The sequence below is a fragment of the Poromitra crassiceps genome (genome assembly GCF_964638095.1).
Source record: "Poromitra crassiceps genome assembly, chromosome: 6".
Taxonomy (NCBI): Eukaryota; Metazoa; Chordata; class Actinopteri; order Beryciformes; family Melamphaidae; genus Poromitra; species Poromitra crassiceps.
In genome coordinates, this window is record NC_139627.1 from 53,278,241 (window position 1) to 53,293,430 (window position 15,190).

Genomic DNA, 15,190 nt, shown 5'->3' on the forward strand with positions numbered 1-15,190 from the left:
ATATATAGACACACACACACACACACACACACACACACATATACATATATACAGTACATACTAGAAATGTCGCCAACTTGGCCTCGTCCACCCTGCAGCTCACCCTCTGCGCCAAGTCTGAAGTCGATCGGACGAACGGTTCCTGTAAAAAATACATACACACACACTTTTGTATTGCCAATAGGTGGCGTTATGACTACGGTATGCGCATGTCCGAATTGCAGGGAATTCGGGACTGCACTCTTGTCGGGTTCCCAGCAGCGCACCCCCCAATTTTGAAGTCGATTGGACAAACGATTCTCGAGATAAAGAGCTTTTTGTATTGCCAGTAGGTGGGGCGCTATGAATATACGGTGTGTCTGAATTGCACGAAATGCGGCACCGCATTCCGTTGCGTTCCCATTAGCGAAAAGACTTCACTGTACTTGACATCCTTTCACCATCACCTTGTTTGCCTGCAGTTCGGGACGTCCACAGTCTGGTGATCCGCTCTGTGTGCCATGCCCATGGTGGAGTCTACAAGAGTGTCATCTCCAACAAAGCAGGAAAAGCCACCTGCTATGCCCATCTCTATGTTACAGGTAAGTCTCATAAAGCCACCTGCTATGCTACGTTTTGGAAGATCTCATTTTTACCATTTGCACATATGTTCATAGTTAAAGTGATACAACTCAATTGTATCATTGATTGTTATATTCTACTTGCATGTGTATTAGAAGGCTACATTTACAAACAGAGACTGAGCAAAACAACTTAATGGAAAGAAGTAAGGATATCAAGACATACACAGTGTTCACAGGGTGTAATACCTATTAATGGTCTAAAAGAAAAAAGGACACATTTTGTTTACATAGTTGTTACAAATGTGAACCTAGCATAGCACGCTGTGCTAGCCCCACTCCGTGACAGTGTGAAGCTAGCATAGCACGCTATGCTAGCCCCACTCTGTGACAGTGTGAAGCTGGCATAGCACTCTGTGCTAGCCCCACTCCGTGACAGTGTGAAGCTAGCATAGCACGCTGTGCTAGCCCCACTCCGTGACAGTGTGAAGCTGGCATAGCACGCTGTGCTAGCCCCACTCCGTGACAGTGTGAAGCTGGCATAGCACGCTGTGCTAGCCCCACACCGTGACAGTGTGAAGCTAGCATAGCACGCTGTGCTAGCCCCACTCTGTTACAGTGTGAAACTAGCATAGCACGCTGTGCTAGCCCCACTCTGTGACAGTGTGAAGCTGGCATAGCACGCTGTGCTAGCCCCACTCTGTGACAGTGTGAAGCTAGCATAGCACGCTGTGCTAGCCCCACTCTGTGACAGTGTGAAGCTAGCATAGCACGCTGTGCTAGCCCCACTCTGTGACAGTGTGAAGCTACCATAGCACGCTGTGCTAGCCCCACGCTGTGACAGTGTGAAGCTACCATAGCACGCTGTGCTAGCACCACTCTGTGACAGTGTGAAGCTAGCATAGCACGCTGTGCTAGCCCCACTCTGTGACAGTGTGAAGCTAGCATAGCACGCTGTGCTAGCCCCACTCTTTCACAGTGTGAAGCTAGCATAGCACGCTGTGCTAGCCCCACTCTGTGACAGTGTGTAGCTAGCATAGCACGCTGTGCTAGCCCCACTCTGTGACAGTGTTACTACACGCGGCTTAGGCATCGTCATTTGGCAGGTATGGAGAAACCTGCGTCCCTCTAATTCCCCTGCTTTCATTTTCAGATGTCCTTCCTGACCCACCAGATGGCGCTCCAGTGGTAGAAGCTATCACTGGTAAAACCATCACCTTAAGCTGGAGGAAACCAAGGAGGCTGGACCCTTCCATCGGTACACAAGAATCACAACCAACACACGCGCGCGCACACACACACACACACACACACACACACCCACACCCACACCCACACACACACACACACACACACGCACGCATGCTACAGTTTCATAGTAGGTTTTTATCTAGCTGGGGTCAGGGAAGAACAGTGGATCAGTGGACGACATGACAATAGCCAATATCTGATATTGAATTGACCAATATCAGTCTAAACCTATACATTTATTACATTATTTTCATATTGCAACATGTTACAGTTAAGTGTTACTATGAAAGAAATATTGGTGCGATAGGAAGAGATCCTACTGGGATCTTACTGTGCACTTTCTTAAGAGCTTTGCTTACAAGATCATTTCTGATGATGGAAAATATTGTTCCAGAATTGAGGTGCAGCATTTTGTATTGAAACCTTTTCATTTCAGAGCCCGGCACCTTGATGTATGCCATCCAACAACAAGCCCTGGGCTCCATCCAGTGGACCATCATAGCCTCCAGTCTGAGGGACACCACCTACACCATCTCAACGCTCTCCAAAGGTGTCCGCTATGCCTTCAGGATCCTGACCATCACCTCCAAGGCATTCAGCAAGCCCTCGACTGCCACCGACCCAGTGCAGCTCCTGGACAGAGGTAGACACACACACACCTTACTGATGTATTGGGATGTGTGGGGGGGTCAAGTACTAGTACTAGTCAAGTGTGTGTGTGTGTGTGTGTGTGTGTGTGTGTGTGTGTGTGTGTGTGTGTGTGTGTGTGTGTGTGTGTGTGTGTGTGTGTGTGTGTGTGTGTGTGTGTGCGTGTGCGCATGCATGTGTGCGTGCGTGTATAACATACAACATACAGTAGCACAATCCCTATGTCCACTATGTGCATTCTGGCAGCATGGGAAACAGTTTGGTGCGAGATCAATTCATTTGGGTAAATGTTGATTTTCCTCAAGGTCCCTATCTTCAGGAGGCTCCAGTCATTGTTGATAAGCCAGACATTGTGTATGTGATGGAAAACCAATCCGTTGACATCACCGTCACACTCAATCATGTTAACGCCGCAGTCATCTGGAAGAGGTATACGTAACATCTCATTGCTCCTTTTTCCCATGAACACGAATGTGTTACAAGCCACGCCTTTATCTGTGGAAAGCATCTTGTATTAACTCATTTCTGCTGGCTGCCATCCAGTATATATTGCATAGCCCTTTGTCAGTTAGCTTTGGAAACTGACTTCCAAAGCCTCCAAACCCCGCCCCCGCACTGACCGAACCTGCTGTACTTGTCCACAGGAGGGGGCTGGTGCTGGCCAGCAAGCCGGGCCTGTACGAGATGACGATGCCAGATGACGATCAGCACACGCTGAAGCTGCTGAGAGTGAAGAATGTGGACATTGGCGAGATGCTGTGTGTGGCCTCCAACAAGTACGGCAGTGACACCTGCACCTTCAGTGTTGAGATGGCAGGTGGGTTAACTGACGAGCTTTGTGCAGAACGCCACTAACATGACAGTCAGCAATATTACCAATGCTTGTGTCATGAGTAGAGAGATGTCCCTTCACTCATTCTAACTATTGTAACTTTTTTGAGAGGGTATGGGACCCTCTGATATCATTTCTAGCTCGTTGATGTGCATTGTTTTTTTGTTTTTTTTTGTTTTTTTTGTCTTTGTTTCGTTTTGTTTTATTTATTATTGTTTTGCTTAGTTTAGTTTTGTCTTCTTAATATAATTATGTAGTATGTGAATTTGATTACTATTGTCTGTCTGTATGTGTAATATATGTGGGGAGAAAAATGTGAAACTGAATAAAAATATTGTTCAAAAAAAGGACCATAAAATCACAGCTTTTACAACATAATCCAATTGGAATCAATACAAAAACTTTATTTACACACCAAAAAAAAAAGCAAAAAACAAAAAACAAAACTAACTTTGATTTTGCCTCTCTCCACAGCCCCGCCCACGTTTGAAACTATCATGGAGGACTTGGACGTTGGTGCAGGGGAGACGCCTCGCTTTGCGGTGGTCGTGGAGGGCAAGCCTATCCCTGACATCCTCTGGTTCAAGGTTCATATCTCAGGGCTAGTGCGATTTATTTTAACCCATTGATACCTGATGCAGCATTTGTGCGCGTATCCCTTTAAGACCACGAACCGCGTTAACGCGGTTCGCGGTCTTAAAGGGATACGCACACAAATGAGGGATATACACGCAAATGCTGCATCAGGTATCAATGGGTTAAGGAAGGCTTACGGTATTTAGAAGCCTTTGTTTTCTCACAAACAAAAGATTCTGGTAAATAATGTCATAATGTAATCCATGAGATTTACACACAAAAAAGTGTGATCACATAAGGGCTTTTCACAGTACATGCTCTTAGCCCGGCGCTATCTAAGCCCCGGGCTAAGAGTAGGGTTAACTTAGCCCCGTTTCACACTGGCAACTTTTAGCCCTGCCGTGTTTAGATGGAAAGTCGGGGTTATCCCCGAGAAGTCGCGGATAACCCAGAGCAGGGCCAGCTAGCCGGGGCTGAAGTCAGGGTTAGCCCACTTTGGAGTGGGCCAGGATTGTGCAAGTATGTTAGCCCTGGGCTAACAGCTCTCTTAGCCCGTTAGCCGGCTAAATCCTAGTGTGAAAAGCCCTATAGATTATTTTGAAAAAGTTTCTCAGACCCATTGCTGAAACGTCCCGCCGTCTTTCAGAATGACACGCTGCTGTCGGAGAGCAGTCATTTCACGTTTGTGTACGATGATAACGAGTGTTCCCTGGTGGTCCTCAACACTCGTCCAGAAGACTCGGGGGTGTACACCTGCACCGCCAGGAACCTGGCAGGATCGGTGTCCTGTAAAGCTGAACTGACCGTTCACGCAGGTAAGGGATCCTGACACCTAGTGGAATTAATTGAAACCTTTACCGCAGGCCTGACAAGCTAAACTGAATAAGCTGAATTGATTGCGGCGTCATGGTTGGTATATTGAAAATAACACATTGTAGCACCAACTTAGGGCTGAACAATAAATTGATATTATCCAAACAGCTGAGGATGCCCTGTCCACAGCAGTGCTTCTCTCCTGGGTGCTGGCTGGTGCAGTGTGAATCACAGTGAACCAAAAATCCCGAAGCAAACGCGCGGTAATGTTAAGATTCAAGATTCAAGTTTATTATTTGTCCCCGAAGGGCAATTTGTGTGCAGCAGACATAAAAAGCATAGCGAATACATGAAAAAACAGAACATGAACAAATTAAAACAAACATGGAGCATGGCAGCAGTTTTCCAGCAGAAAAAGGATCAAGTAAACACAGGATAAAATAAAATAAAAACAAAATAAAAACACACCTCAAAGGATCTGTACGATGTACTTAAAAGTAGTAAAGACACGTACAATGTACTTAAAAGTAGTAAGAGACACGTGCATGAACTTAAAAGTAATAAGAGTCCAGGACTATTTGAGCTCACATAAATAGGTAGGTAAAAAATAAATAAAGATATATCTCGAATATAAAATATATAAAGAATATTTATAGCAGCAATACCTACCTAAGAAGAGAGACAAGGAGAGAGTGCATCATCTCCTCCGCCCAGCAGCGTTTAAGCTGCACGAGAGACAGAGAAAAGAGAGCGAGACAGAGAGAGAGAGAGAGAGAGAGAGTGCACTATCTCCTCCTCTCAGCAGCATTTAAAGCTGTTATGGAAACAGGAACGAAGGACAGTTTATATCTGTTTCTCGTAGCCCTCGGAACCTTTAGCCGAAGGCCCGAAGGGAGCAGCACATACTCTGAACAGAGAGGATGAGTATCGTCCATGCGAATGGACATGGCCTTTTTAAGCACCTGTTTGTTAAAAATGTGGTCCAGGCTACTAAAATTTACTCCGGCTATTTTTGATGCCGCTCTCACGATCCTCCCGAGAGAGTTCCTCCCTTGAATACCAAGGTTTCCATACCAACAGATAATAGAGAAAGAGATTACAGACTCGATATAGGCACAATAAAATAGTTTCATCAGAGTCCTGTCAACCTGGAATCTAGCAAGCTTCCTTAGGCAAAAGAGACGTTGTTGACCTTTTTTGCACAGCATTTCACAGTTTAGATCGAACTTCAACTTGCTGTCAAAAATAGTGCCAAGATATTTATAATTGGTCACCAAGTCTACTGGTTGCCCATGGACAACACTGTTCTGGGGAACTGGGGAGGATCGTCTAAAATCAACACAGATCTCTTTAGTCTTTGAGACGTTAAGTTGGAGGAAGGCTTCTTCACACCAGGACAGAAAATCATTTAAAACCTGGCCATGACCGACCTCATCCCCATCAAGCAGGCTGACAATAATAGAGTCATCAGCGTACTTGATGATGAATCTGTCGGCATGACGGCTAAAACAGTCATTTGTATACAGAATATACAAGAAGGCAGACAAAACACACCCTTGTGGTGAGCCGGTCGAGGATGTTAAGAAGCTGGACAGAGTTCCGTTTACTTTTACTTGTTGTGATCTATTTGTAAGGAAGTCCAAGATCCATCCAACAAGACCTGCGTCTAAACAAAAAAGGCGTACAAGTTTCTCAACTAAAATGTGAGGCTGGATCGTGTTGAACGCTGAAGAAAAATCCACAAAAAGCAGCCTGGCGTGGTTCCCACTGCCTTCTAAGTGCTTACAGACAAGGTTGAGTAGGGTAGCTGTGGCGTCTTGTACACCTCTCTGTGCTCTATACGCAAACTGAAAGGGGTCGAGCATGTGCTCAGTTTTTGCTAGGAGCTCTGCTTTAACTAGCTTTTCAAATTGCTTCATAACCAGAGAGGTTAAAGCAACAGGCCGGAAGTCGTTCAAGCTTTTGGGACTGTTTATTTTAGCCACGGGCACCACTATGGATTGTTTCCATAGGGATGGCACCTTCTGCTGAGAGAGAGACAAATTAAAAATGAAACTAAAAATAGGACCAAGCTGGTCAGCACATGTTTTTAGTAGGCGACCGCTAAGTCCATCGGGGCCAGGACTTTTCCTGGGCTTGCACTTTTTAAAGCCACAGATTACATCGTGTTCATCAAAAAAAGGATTCAACGGTGGAGCCAGCTGGAGATTGTTTCTGATCTCGGAGTGCTTGTTGTTAAAATCATGAACATCAAAACGAACATAAAAATCATTAAGGCATTGAGCCAGCTCAGCGTCTGAATTGTATTCCTTGAGCTGAACTTTTTTTCTACCTGATTCTTTGGTCCCCGTGATCGTTTTCAAGCTGTCCCAGGCAGAGCCTAGATTATTCATTCTGAGCTGAGACTCAATTTTATCTTTGTATTTCAGCTTACAGGACCTAATTTCACGTTTAATTTCTTTCTGTAGATTATATAGATCTAGCCTATTCCCTTCTCTAAAGATTTTTTTCTTCATATACAGAAGCTTTTTAAGAGACTTTGAGACCCACGGCTTACCATTGGGATAGGCTTTCACTAATTTGTCAGGAATAATACAATTTTCACAATAAGAAACCCAACTGCTCACAACATCAGTCAGCTCGTTTATGTCATCGGAGGAATCTTTAAACATGTCCCAGTCGGTCGCATCCAGACAGCCCTGCAGAGTGAGACAGGCGTCTTCATTCCAGTCTCTCACACGAAAGCTCTGTACTGCACCTCGCTTTAGTACAGTGCGATAGACCGGTATGAGCTGAATGCAGCTATGGTCGGACGAGCCCAGGGGTGGAAGGGGGATAGATTTGTATGCATTTTTCACATTACTATAACATAGATCTAGAATTTTGTCCTTTCTAGTCGGGCATGTAACATATTGATGGAAATCTCTCAGTGTATTTTTCAGGGTGCAGTGATTCATGTCACCAAGGATAATATTGGGGGCATCCGGGGATATAGATTGTAGCCTCTGTATGACTTGATGTATGGTTTCACATGCATTTTTTTCATTAGCCCTTGGGTGAATGTAAACAACAGTTACGAATATCTGTGGAAATTCCCGAGGCAGATATGGAGGACGTAAAGAAACAGAGAGCAATTCTACATCAGCGGTACATAGCTTTTCGCGGACAATAACATTTTTGCACCAACGTTCATTAATGTAGAGACACACCCCCCCCCCAGCTGTGTTAGTAGAGTAAACACAGCTGGAAGTGCAGTTATTGCAGAAATGCACCAGCCGAGTTTCTTGGCGGAAAAGACCGTTCTTCCGAGTGGATTTAGATTGGATTTGGCGACGCTGATTGGCTGGAGGAGTTGCGTGACCAGGATGGATTTTTCTGCTGTCTAAATTGATTAGAAGCTAATTTTATTTAAAAACTCATAGAATGAGGTATGGTAGAATGAGGTATGGTAGGATGAGATATGGTAGAATGAGGTATGGTAGTATGAGGTATGGTAGAATGAGGTATGGTAGAATGAGGTATGGTAGAATGAGGTATGGTAGGATGAGGTATGGTAGAATGAGGTATGGTAGTATGAGGTATGGTAGAATGAGGTATGGTAGAATGAGGTATGGTAGAATGAGGTATGGTAGGATGAGGTATGGTAGAATGAGGTATGGTAGGATGAGGTATGGTAGAATGAGGTATGGTAGGATGAGGTATGGTAGAATGAGGTATGGTAGTAATATTATTTGAAAATTTCAGTTTTGTTTTGACATCACACCTAACATTACCATTCGGTTCAATGAGATTAATATTAATGTAATTGTCATCCTTTTGCATACATGTGCCATCCATATCGTGATATATATTGATCTTGAGAGAAAAAAATATGATTATCATGATATAATATTTCAATCATATTGTCCAGCCCTATATACCAACTGCAGATGTATATAATTGTTGAGGCTGCACTGTGAAGTGTGAAGCTTCACTGAAATTATTTTTTCTGTTGAAGTAATCCATGACATTTTCATATCAATAAATGCCCATCTTGCTGCACTCTATTGCCGATTGAAAGAACACAATAGTGATTTGGGGGGAGTTTGTAGTAGGTCTTTCCAATGAAAATCCTCAGGCATACAGGAAGTGATGCGTAGTGCATGAGCCTTTGGCGCCACCTACAGAAACTCAAACGTCACCAAACCAGAAAAAGTCACAGAACTGGAGACGCCCAGAGTGTGATTACCAAGTGATCTGTGGCAAGTGCTGTAAAAAAAAACACACACACACACACACATCACAGCATGAGCGCCACATGTCCCACACATTGAAAAACGAATGAATGTGACAGACATTATGCATTATGCATTATGATCCAGACTCCCTCCTACAGACACATACATCCCATAGCTTTGTTCCCAACTTGAATCTGAAATCAGAAAGACATCTTCACACCCATACTTACAAAACACTCAGCAAAACATGTTTACTACACACCAACAGTCAATGTCAATGGCTACGTTTACATGCACACAATATTCCGGTTTTTGCCCATATTCGGAAAATGACAATATTCCGACAAAATGAATAATCCACTAATATTCCCGTTTACATGCAGCTGTAGCTCGCCCTCCCCGACACGTGAGGGACGGGGGGGAGGGGGGAGAGAGATGCAGGTAGGCAGAGCTTTTCTGTTGAGAATAAACAGAGCAGCGCTATTCTTACCAACATCACTTGGTCCATTTCAGGAGCTTGCTGCTGGAAAGTTTGGCGTTGCGATATTTGCACATCCAAGTCTTTCATAAAAAGTAGGCTAGTGGCCTATCACCTCACAGGCTCGCAAGCATTGTGGACTTCCGTGGGCACTATACTCTCTCTTTAAATATCTCTCTCTTTAAATCGATGTTTCTCATCTCCTCCCGATCAGAAATGTGGGCTTTTCTTTTTGCATACCAGAGATGATGGATTATATGATTATATCTCCTCTTCTAGCGCTTTCTAGCACACATCAGCTGACCGCAAACAGGCAACATGTGTCGCAAACTGCGGTAAAAACCCTGATTGCGACGCATATTCCGAATGCGCTGTATACATGATCAAAGAATCCTCCGAAAACCCGAATAATACTGGAATAACCCAGATGTCTTAATTGGAAAATGCTAAATTCGGAAAAAGGGCAAAATCGGAAAATGCAGCTGGAATATGCTGTTTACATGACTCTTATCAAATTCAGAATATTGTCATTTTCCGAATAATAGTGGAATAATGTGTGCATGTAAACGTAGAGTTTGTATGAAATGTATGTCCATAATTCAGCACCTGGTCTGCGTTTAAATGATTTTCAGTTGGCTGTAGGCTACTTGTTCTTTGATCTCATTTGAATGTTTCCCATTAGCTAAACGTAAACCGGATCCAATGGAGGATGAGGAGACTCTTCTAAGGAAGATGCGTCGACTCACAGATTACTATGACATCCACAAGGAAATTGGAAGGTAAGGCATTATGTCAAACGCACACTTGACAGAATCTAGCTACACATCAGATCGGCAACTCGTCAGTCTAGTAGGAGCCGCCAAGTAGCCGGGTACAACGACGCTGGGCTCCGCGAGTCACGGGGCTGTAAAAAAAGAACGTCACATGATTTTAGATGGGTCAAAGTAATATTTCCGGTGTATCTTGCCCATTCTATGGCCAGACGAGTTGTAATATATTGTCATGTCATGGTGTTTTGGGGTCATTTATAAACGAGATTGATTGTTATTTTTCTATCTTTTTTGGGGGGTAGTGCTATTTTACATTGAAGTCAACGGGGAGAGGCTTGTGTTTGCCCCCTAAAAGGGGGCGGGAACATGTGCCGCCTACAAAATGACATATGGCCGATCTGATGTATTATAGAGCACCGCAGGAATGAGTCCGGAAGTAGCATGGAAGGCGGAAGTCCTGGACTTCCTGGATCTTATGGGGAAAAGTCAATGGGGTTTTAGAATGGGGATTTCACTTAAATTCATAAAATAAGGTCTGTGTTCAAGTTTATGGGGGAGGTAAGTTCAGCAGGATAATCTTCATAAACGTGAATCACTTTTATGACTTTTGAAATGTAAATGAAACGCCTTTTTTTCTTCTTCTTTTTTTTGTCCTATCTAAATGCCTTCATTTAGATAGGACAGGAAAGGTGGGGAGAGAGAGGGGGTTGGATTCGAACCCGCGTCAGCCGCGCGAAGGACCGGGACGCACTAAAAGGCATAAAAGTGATTCAAGTTGGTGAAGATTATCCTGCTGAACCCAAATGACCACTCCCATACACTTTTGTTGTTAACCGCAGACCTTATTTTATGCATTGAAGTGAAATCCCCATTCTAAAACCCCATTGACTTTCCCCCGGAAGATCCAGGAAGTCCGGGACTTCTGCCTTCCGACTACAAAAATACGTCATCCCTGCGGTGCTCTATATACAACAGTAAAATCTCATACTTGTAGTACTGATGTGCTAGAGAAGAACTTTTCGACAAATTTCCAAAAATTAGGTTATATTTCTTCATGTGTTTTTAATGTTATTATTAGCGTATTTTGGACTGGAGTAATGATAGAGCTAACTTCATAAATGCATATTTCTTTTCAGAGGTGCATTTTGCTATGTGAAGCGTGTGACCCAGAAGGTAGGCAAAATGGAGTACGCTGCAAAGTTCATCTCTGCCCGGGCCAAGAAGAAGGCGTCTGCTGTGAGAGAGATGAACCTGCTTTCCAAGCTGGACCACGAGAGAGTCCTTTACTTCCACGATGCCTTTGAGAAAAAGAACACCGTCATCATCATCACAGAAATGTATCCTTGTTGGATTTCACGTTCGGTTAATATGTGTCCCTTGAGAAGTGTTGAACATGCTCATGCTGATACAGTGTGACACTGTACTCAGGGGTGGCCAAACTACGGCCCGCGGGCCAACAGTGGCCCGCTGCCCGTTTTTAAGTGGCCCGCCATGAATTTAGCAACAACAAAACGGAAACAGAAAAGAAAAATGGAAAAACGACAAAAACTGAAACCGAAAAACAAAAACAAAAAAACAGATTTCCCCCCCTCCCATTTCATTTTTTCCATTTAAAACCATTGAAAATGGGTCATACTTGAGTACCCTGACCTGGTCTATACATTTTTTTTTTTACATTTTTAATACTGAATGTTGGTGAAATTATCTCTGTCTTAACCTGTTGGCACAGCAAAAGAAAATTTGAAAAGATACAGAAATACCCATTGTAATAGGTGATCACATCAATAAAGTATGTGTCATATATTTAATAATTCCCCCCCCCCCCCCCCCCACTTTCAGTGTGAACAGGTTGAAAACTGCCGCACCTAATATGGTTTGGCCTGTATCTTACCTCGCTGAGCTCCTGGTCCACCACGTCCCATCCAGAGCCCTAAGGTCCGCTGACCAACTGCTGCTGGAGGTGCCCAGAGGAGACAGAGCCTTCACAGCTGCTGCCCCTAGGCTCTGGAACAGCCTCCCCTTCAATATCCCATCAGCCCAGAGTCTAGCTTCTTTTAAGTCCCTGCTAAAGACCCACCTCTTCTCCCTGGCTTTTAACTCGAGTTGAGCTGTTTTTCTGCACTTTTCGTTTATTCATTTTATTCTTTTATTCTTTTTATTGTCTCTCAACTTTTATCCATCTTTATTACTTGTTTTATTGCACTTTGTACTGCACCTTGCTTCTGATTGTTGCATTTGTACCTGCCTTATGTTTGTGTTTTTTACCTGTAAAGCACTTTGATCGGCCTGTGTCATTGTAAATGTGCTCTATAAATAAAGTTGTCTTGACTTGACTTCACAACCAAAAAAGTTTGGCCACCCCTACTAGACTGTACATAGACATAGGGTAGCCTACACTTTGGATGTGTTCGTTTAAATAAACTGACCTCTCTCTCTCTCTCTCTCTCTCTCTCTCTCTCTCTCTCTCTCTCTCTCTCTCACTCACACACACACACACACACACACTTATATTGTGCAAAGACTTTACGAGTACCTTCTTAATCAATGTGTAAAGATGCCACGAAGAACTTCTTGATAGATTGACAAAGAAATCTACAGTGATGGAGTCTGATGTGAGTTGTCTTCTATGTGTTTTGTGACCTCTCCGAATCTCATCTAAAACAATTGCATGTTGGTGATAATTAACAGTGGTAGTGGTAAATTTATGTTTCCGCTCCTCCAGGTACGTTCATGTATAAGACAACTGCTTGAGGGAGTGGACTACCTTCACCATCTAAACGTCATACACCTGGACATCAAGGTAGACTATTTCATTGTTTTGGCCAATTTCCATTTCATTTGTCTCCCATTTTCTTCCCAATCCTCCCACTCTTTAAAAAAATTAAATTTATATCAGATGTAAAGATTTAATATCAACAATGAATAACATAACGTACGTTTTTGTTTTGTTTGTTTTGTTTTTTGTTTACTGGGCAAGTCATCTCACAAGAGTTACTCATCATGCTCTGTGCGTGACCATTAATTATAGTATAGCATTCTTGTGTTTGTCCATAGCCTGATAACATCCTCATGGCAGACCCCCATGGCGATCAGATTCGAATCTGTGACTTGGGCAACTCAGTAGAGATCACACCCGATGAGGCGCAGTACTGCAAATATGGCACACCGGAATTTGTTGCACCGGAAATAGTGAATCAGACTCCTGTGTCAAAAGCTACCGACATCTGGTAAAGTATCTGCAGTCTGAACACACCAAGAGGCAGAACATGTCTACCATATTCCAAACACAAACCCTTTTTCTCATCCTCTTCTTTCCCTTCCTAGGCCAGTTGGAGTCATTGCATATCTGTGGTAAGTAAAATAATGTAATTTGCATTATTAAATAAGCAGCAATTGGGTTCGTTTGTGAATGACAATGTCAAGGAATTAAATAATACTCGGGCGCCCGGGTAGTGTGTAGCGGTAGATTCCCTTGCCAACCAACACGAGGGTCGCAGGTTCACGCCCCTGTGTTACCTCAGGCTTGGTCGGGGGGACGATTGGCTGTGTCTGCGGGTGGGAAGCCGGATTAAGGGTATGTGTCCTGGTCGCTGCACTAGCGCCTCCTCTGGTCGGTCGGGGCGCCTGTTTGAAAGGCGGAAGGGAACTGGTGGGAATAGCGTGATCCTCCCACGCGCTACGTCCTGCCGGTGAAGCTCCCCGCTGTCAGGTGAAAACAAGCGGCTGGCAAGGGCAACTGCGCATGTGTTGGAGGAAGCATGGTGTTAGTCTACGGCTCTCCCCAGATCGACAGAGCAGCGACCGGGGCAGCAGGGGGGAAATTGGCCAAGTACAAATGGGGGGGAAATCAGAAGAAATAATAATATACAGTATATATATTTGTAATAATTCTGTTTGGATGTCAGTTATTTGTCAAATGTCCTTGATTATTAAATGAGACTTAATAATTTAATGAGTATAATTTAATGGATGGTGGTGCATAGGTCAGAGTGAGCGAGAGGGCATGAAACTACATTAAGTTTTACATGCCATATCTCTCAGTTTGTGGCATACATTTGCCTATTGAGGATCAGGGCTTCTGAGCTTATAATATAATAATAATAATAATAATAATAACAATAATAATAATGAATTGAGTGTTAAATATGTCTTTGTGTTCTCAGTCTGACAGGAGTTTCTCCATTCGCTGGGGAGAACGACCGCAGCTCCGTAATGAACATCAGGAACTATAATGTGGCCTTCGAGGAGAGCATGTTTGCGGACCTTTGCCGAGAGGCTAAGGGTTTCATCATCAAACTGCTGGTAGCAGACAGACTGTGAGTGCAAATATGCATATAAACCAGGCTCTTCAGATCATTGTTGCTGACTAAATTGCCTTGTATATTTCATGCTATCTTCTTTACCAACAGCTCTGGAAAGCGTATCACCAGCAAATAGAATTAGTTACCACACTGCCATATTTTATTCACGAGAAATGTGTTTCTAATCAAAGTAATCAAAACACAAATTTGCTCGTGTTAATTATATCTTTTTATTTTACAGCAGGTGCTTTCTGTCCTTTCCCACTTGTTTATCTTCCATCCTTCCCTAATCCCTCTATTTCAATGTTGCATACGAATAACATAACAATAGTTTAAGCTACATAATAGAAAAAAGTTGTATGTATAAATGCAACTGGGACTGAACTGAAACAGCCCATGAAATATAATCTTCTTCTTTTAGGAGACCTGATACTCAGGAATGTCTCCGACACTCCTGGTTCAAGGTGAGACAAAACCTTTGGCTATGTTTAAAGCCACCATCAGCAAGAAACTCTTTCTACAATTATTTGCACATTGAGCAAGGTCCCATTGCTCTGTTAATCGTAGCCCCTTTATTTCAATTCTTTCATTGTGTAGACCCTTAGCAAGGGGAAGGCTATAAGTACAGACGCCCTGAAGAAGTTTGTATCTCGCAGAAAATGGCAGGTAAGGGATTTTTACATTCTCATTTTGTTTTTCTACATTGCTCAACATCCAGAATGGAATGCCAATAGGTGCTTCGAA

General features: G+C 43.4%; 1 protein-coding gene across 1 annotated transcript in view; it reads left to right on the top strand.

The window, feature by feature from the left end:
• The window catches only part of spegb (striated muscle enriched protein kinase b), a gene marked incomplete at both ends in the record, with an annotated part of 58,536 nt that overhangs the window by 27,744 nt on the left and 15,602 nt on the right, over positions 1–15,190 (top strand). The window contains 16 exons of the mRNA XM_083638843.1: positions 462–581; positions 1,714–1,818; positions 2,248–2,454; positions 2,765–2,888; positions 3,104–3,276; positions 3,766–3,878; positions 4,514–4,682; positions 10,058–10,154; positions 11,282–11,482; positions 12,700–12,757; positions 12,868–12,945; positions 13,200–13,372; positions 13,470–13,496; positions 14,309–14,461; positions 14,868–14,910; positions 15,044–15,112. Of these exons, the coding sequence (XP_083494969.1) occupies positions 462–581; positions 1,714–1,818; positions 2,248–2,454; positions 2,765–2,888; positions 3,104–3,276; positions 3,766–3,878; positions 4,514–4,682; positions 10,058–10,154; positions 11,282–11,482; positions 12,700–12,757; positions 12,868–12,945; positions 13,200–13,372; positions 13,470–13,496; positions 14,309–14,461; positions 14,868–14,910; positions 15,044–15,112 (1,910 nt within the window). The remainder of the gene's footprint in view (positions 1–461; positions 582–1,713; positions 1,819–2,247; positions 2,455–2,764; positions 2,889–3,103; positions 3,277–3,765; positions 3,879–4,513; positions 4,683–10,057; positions 10,155–11,281; positions 11,483–12,699; positions 12,758–12,867; positions 12,946–13,199; positions 13,373–13,469; positions 13,497–14,308; positions 14,462–14,867; positions 14,911–15,043; positions 15,113–15,190) is intronic.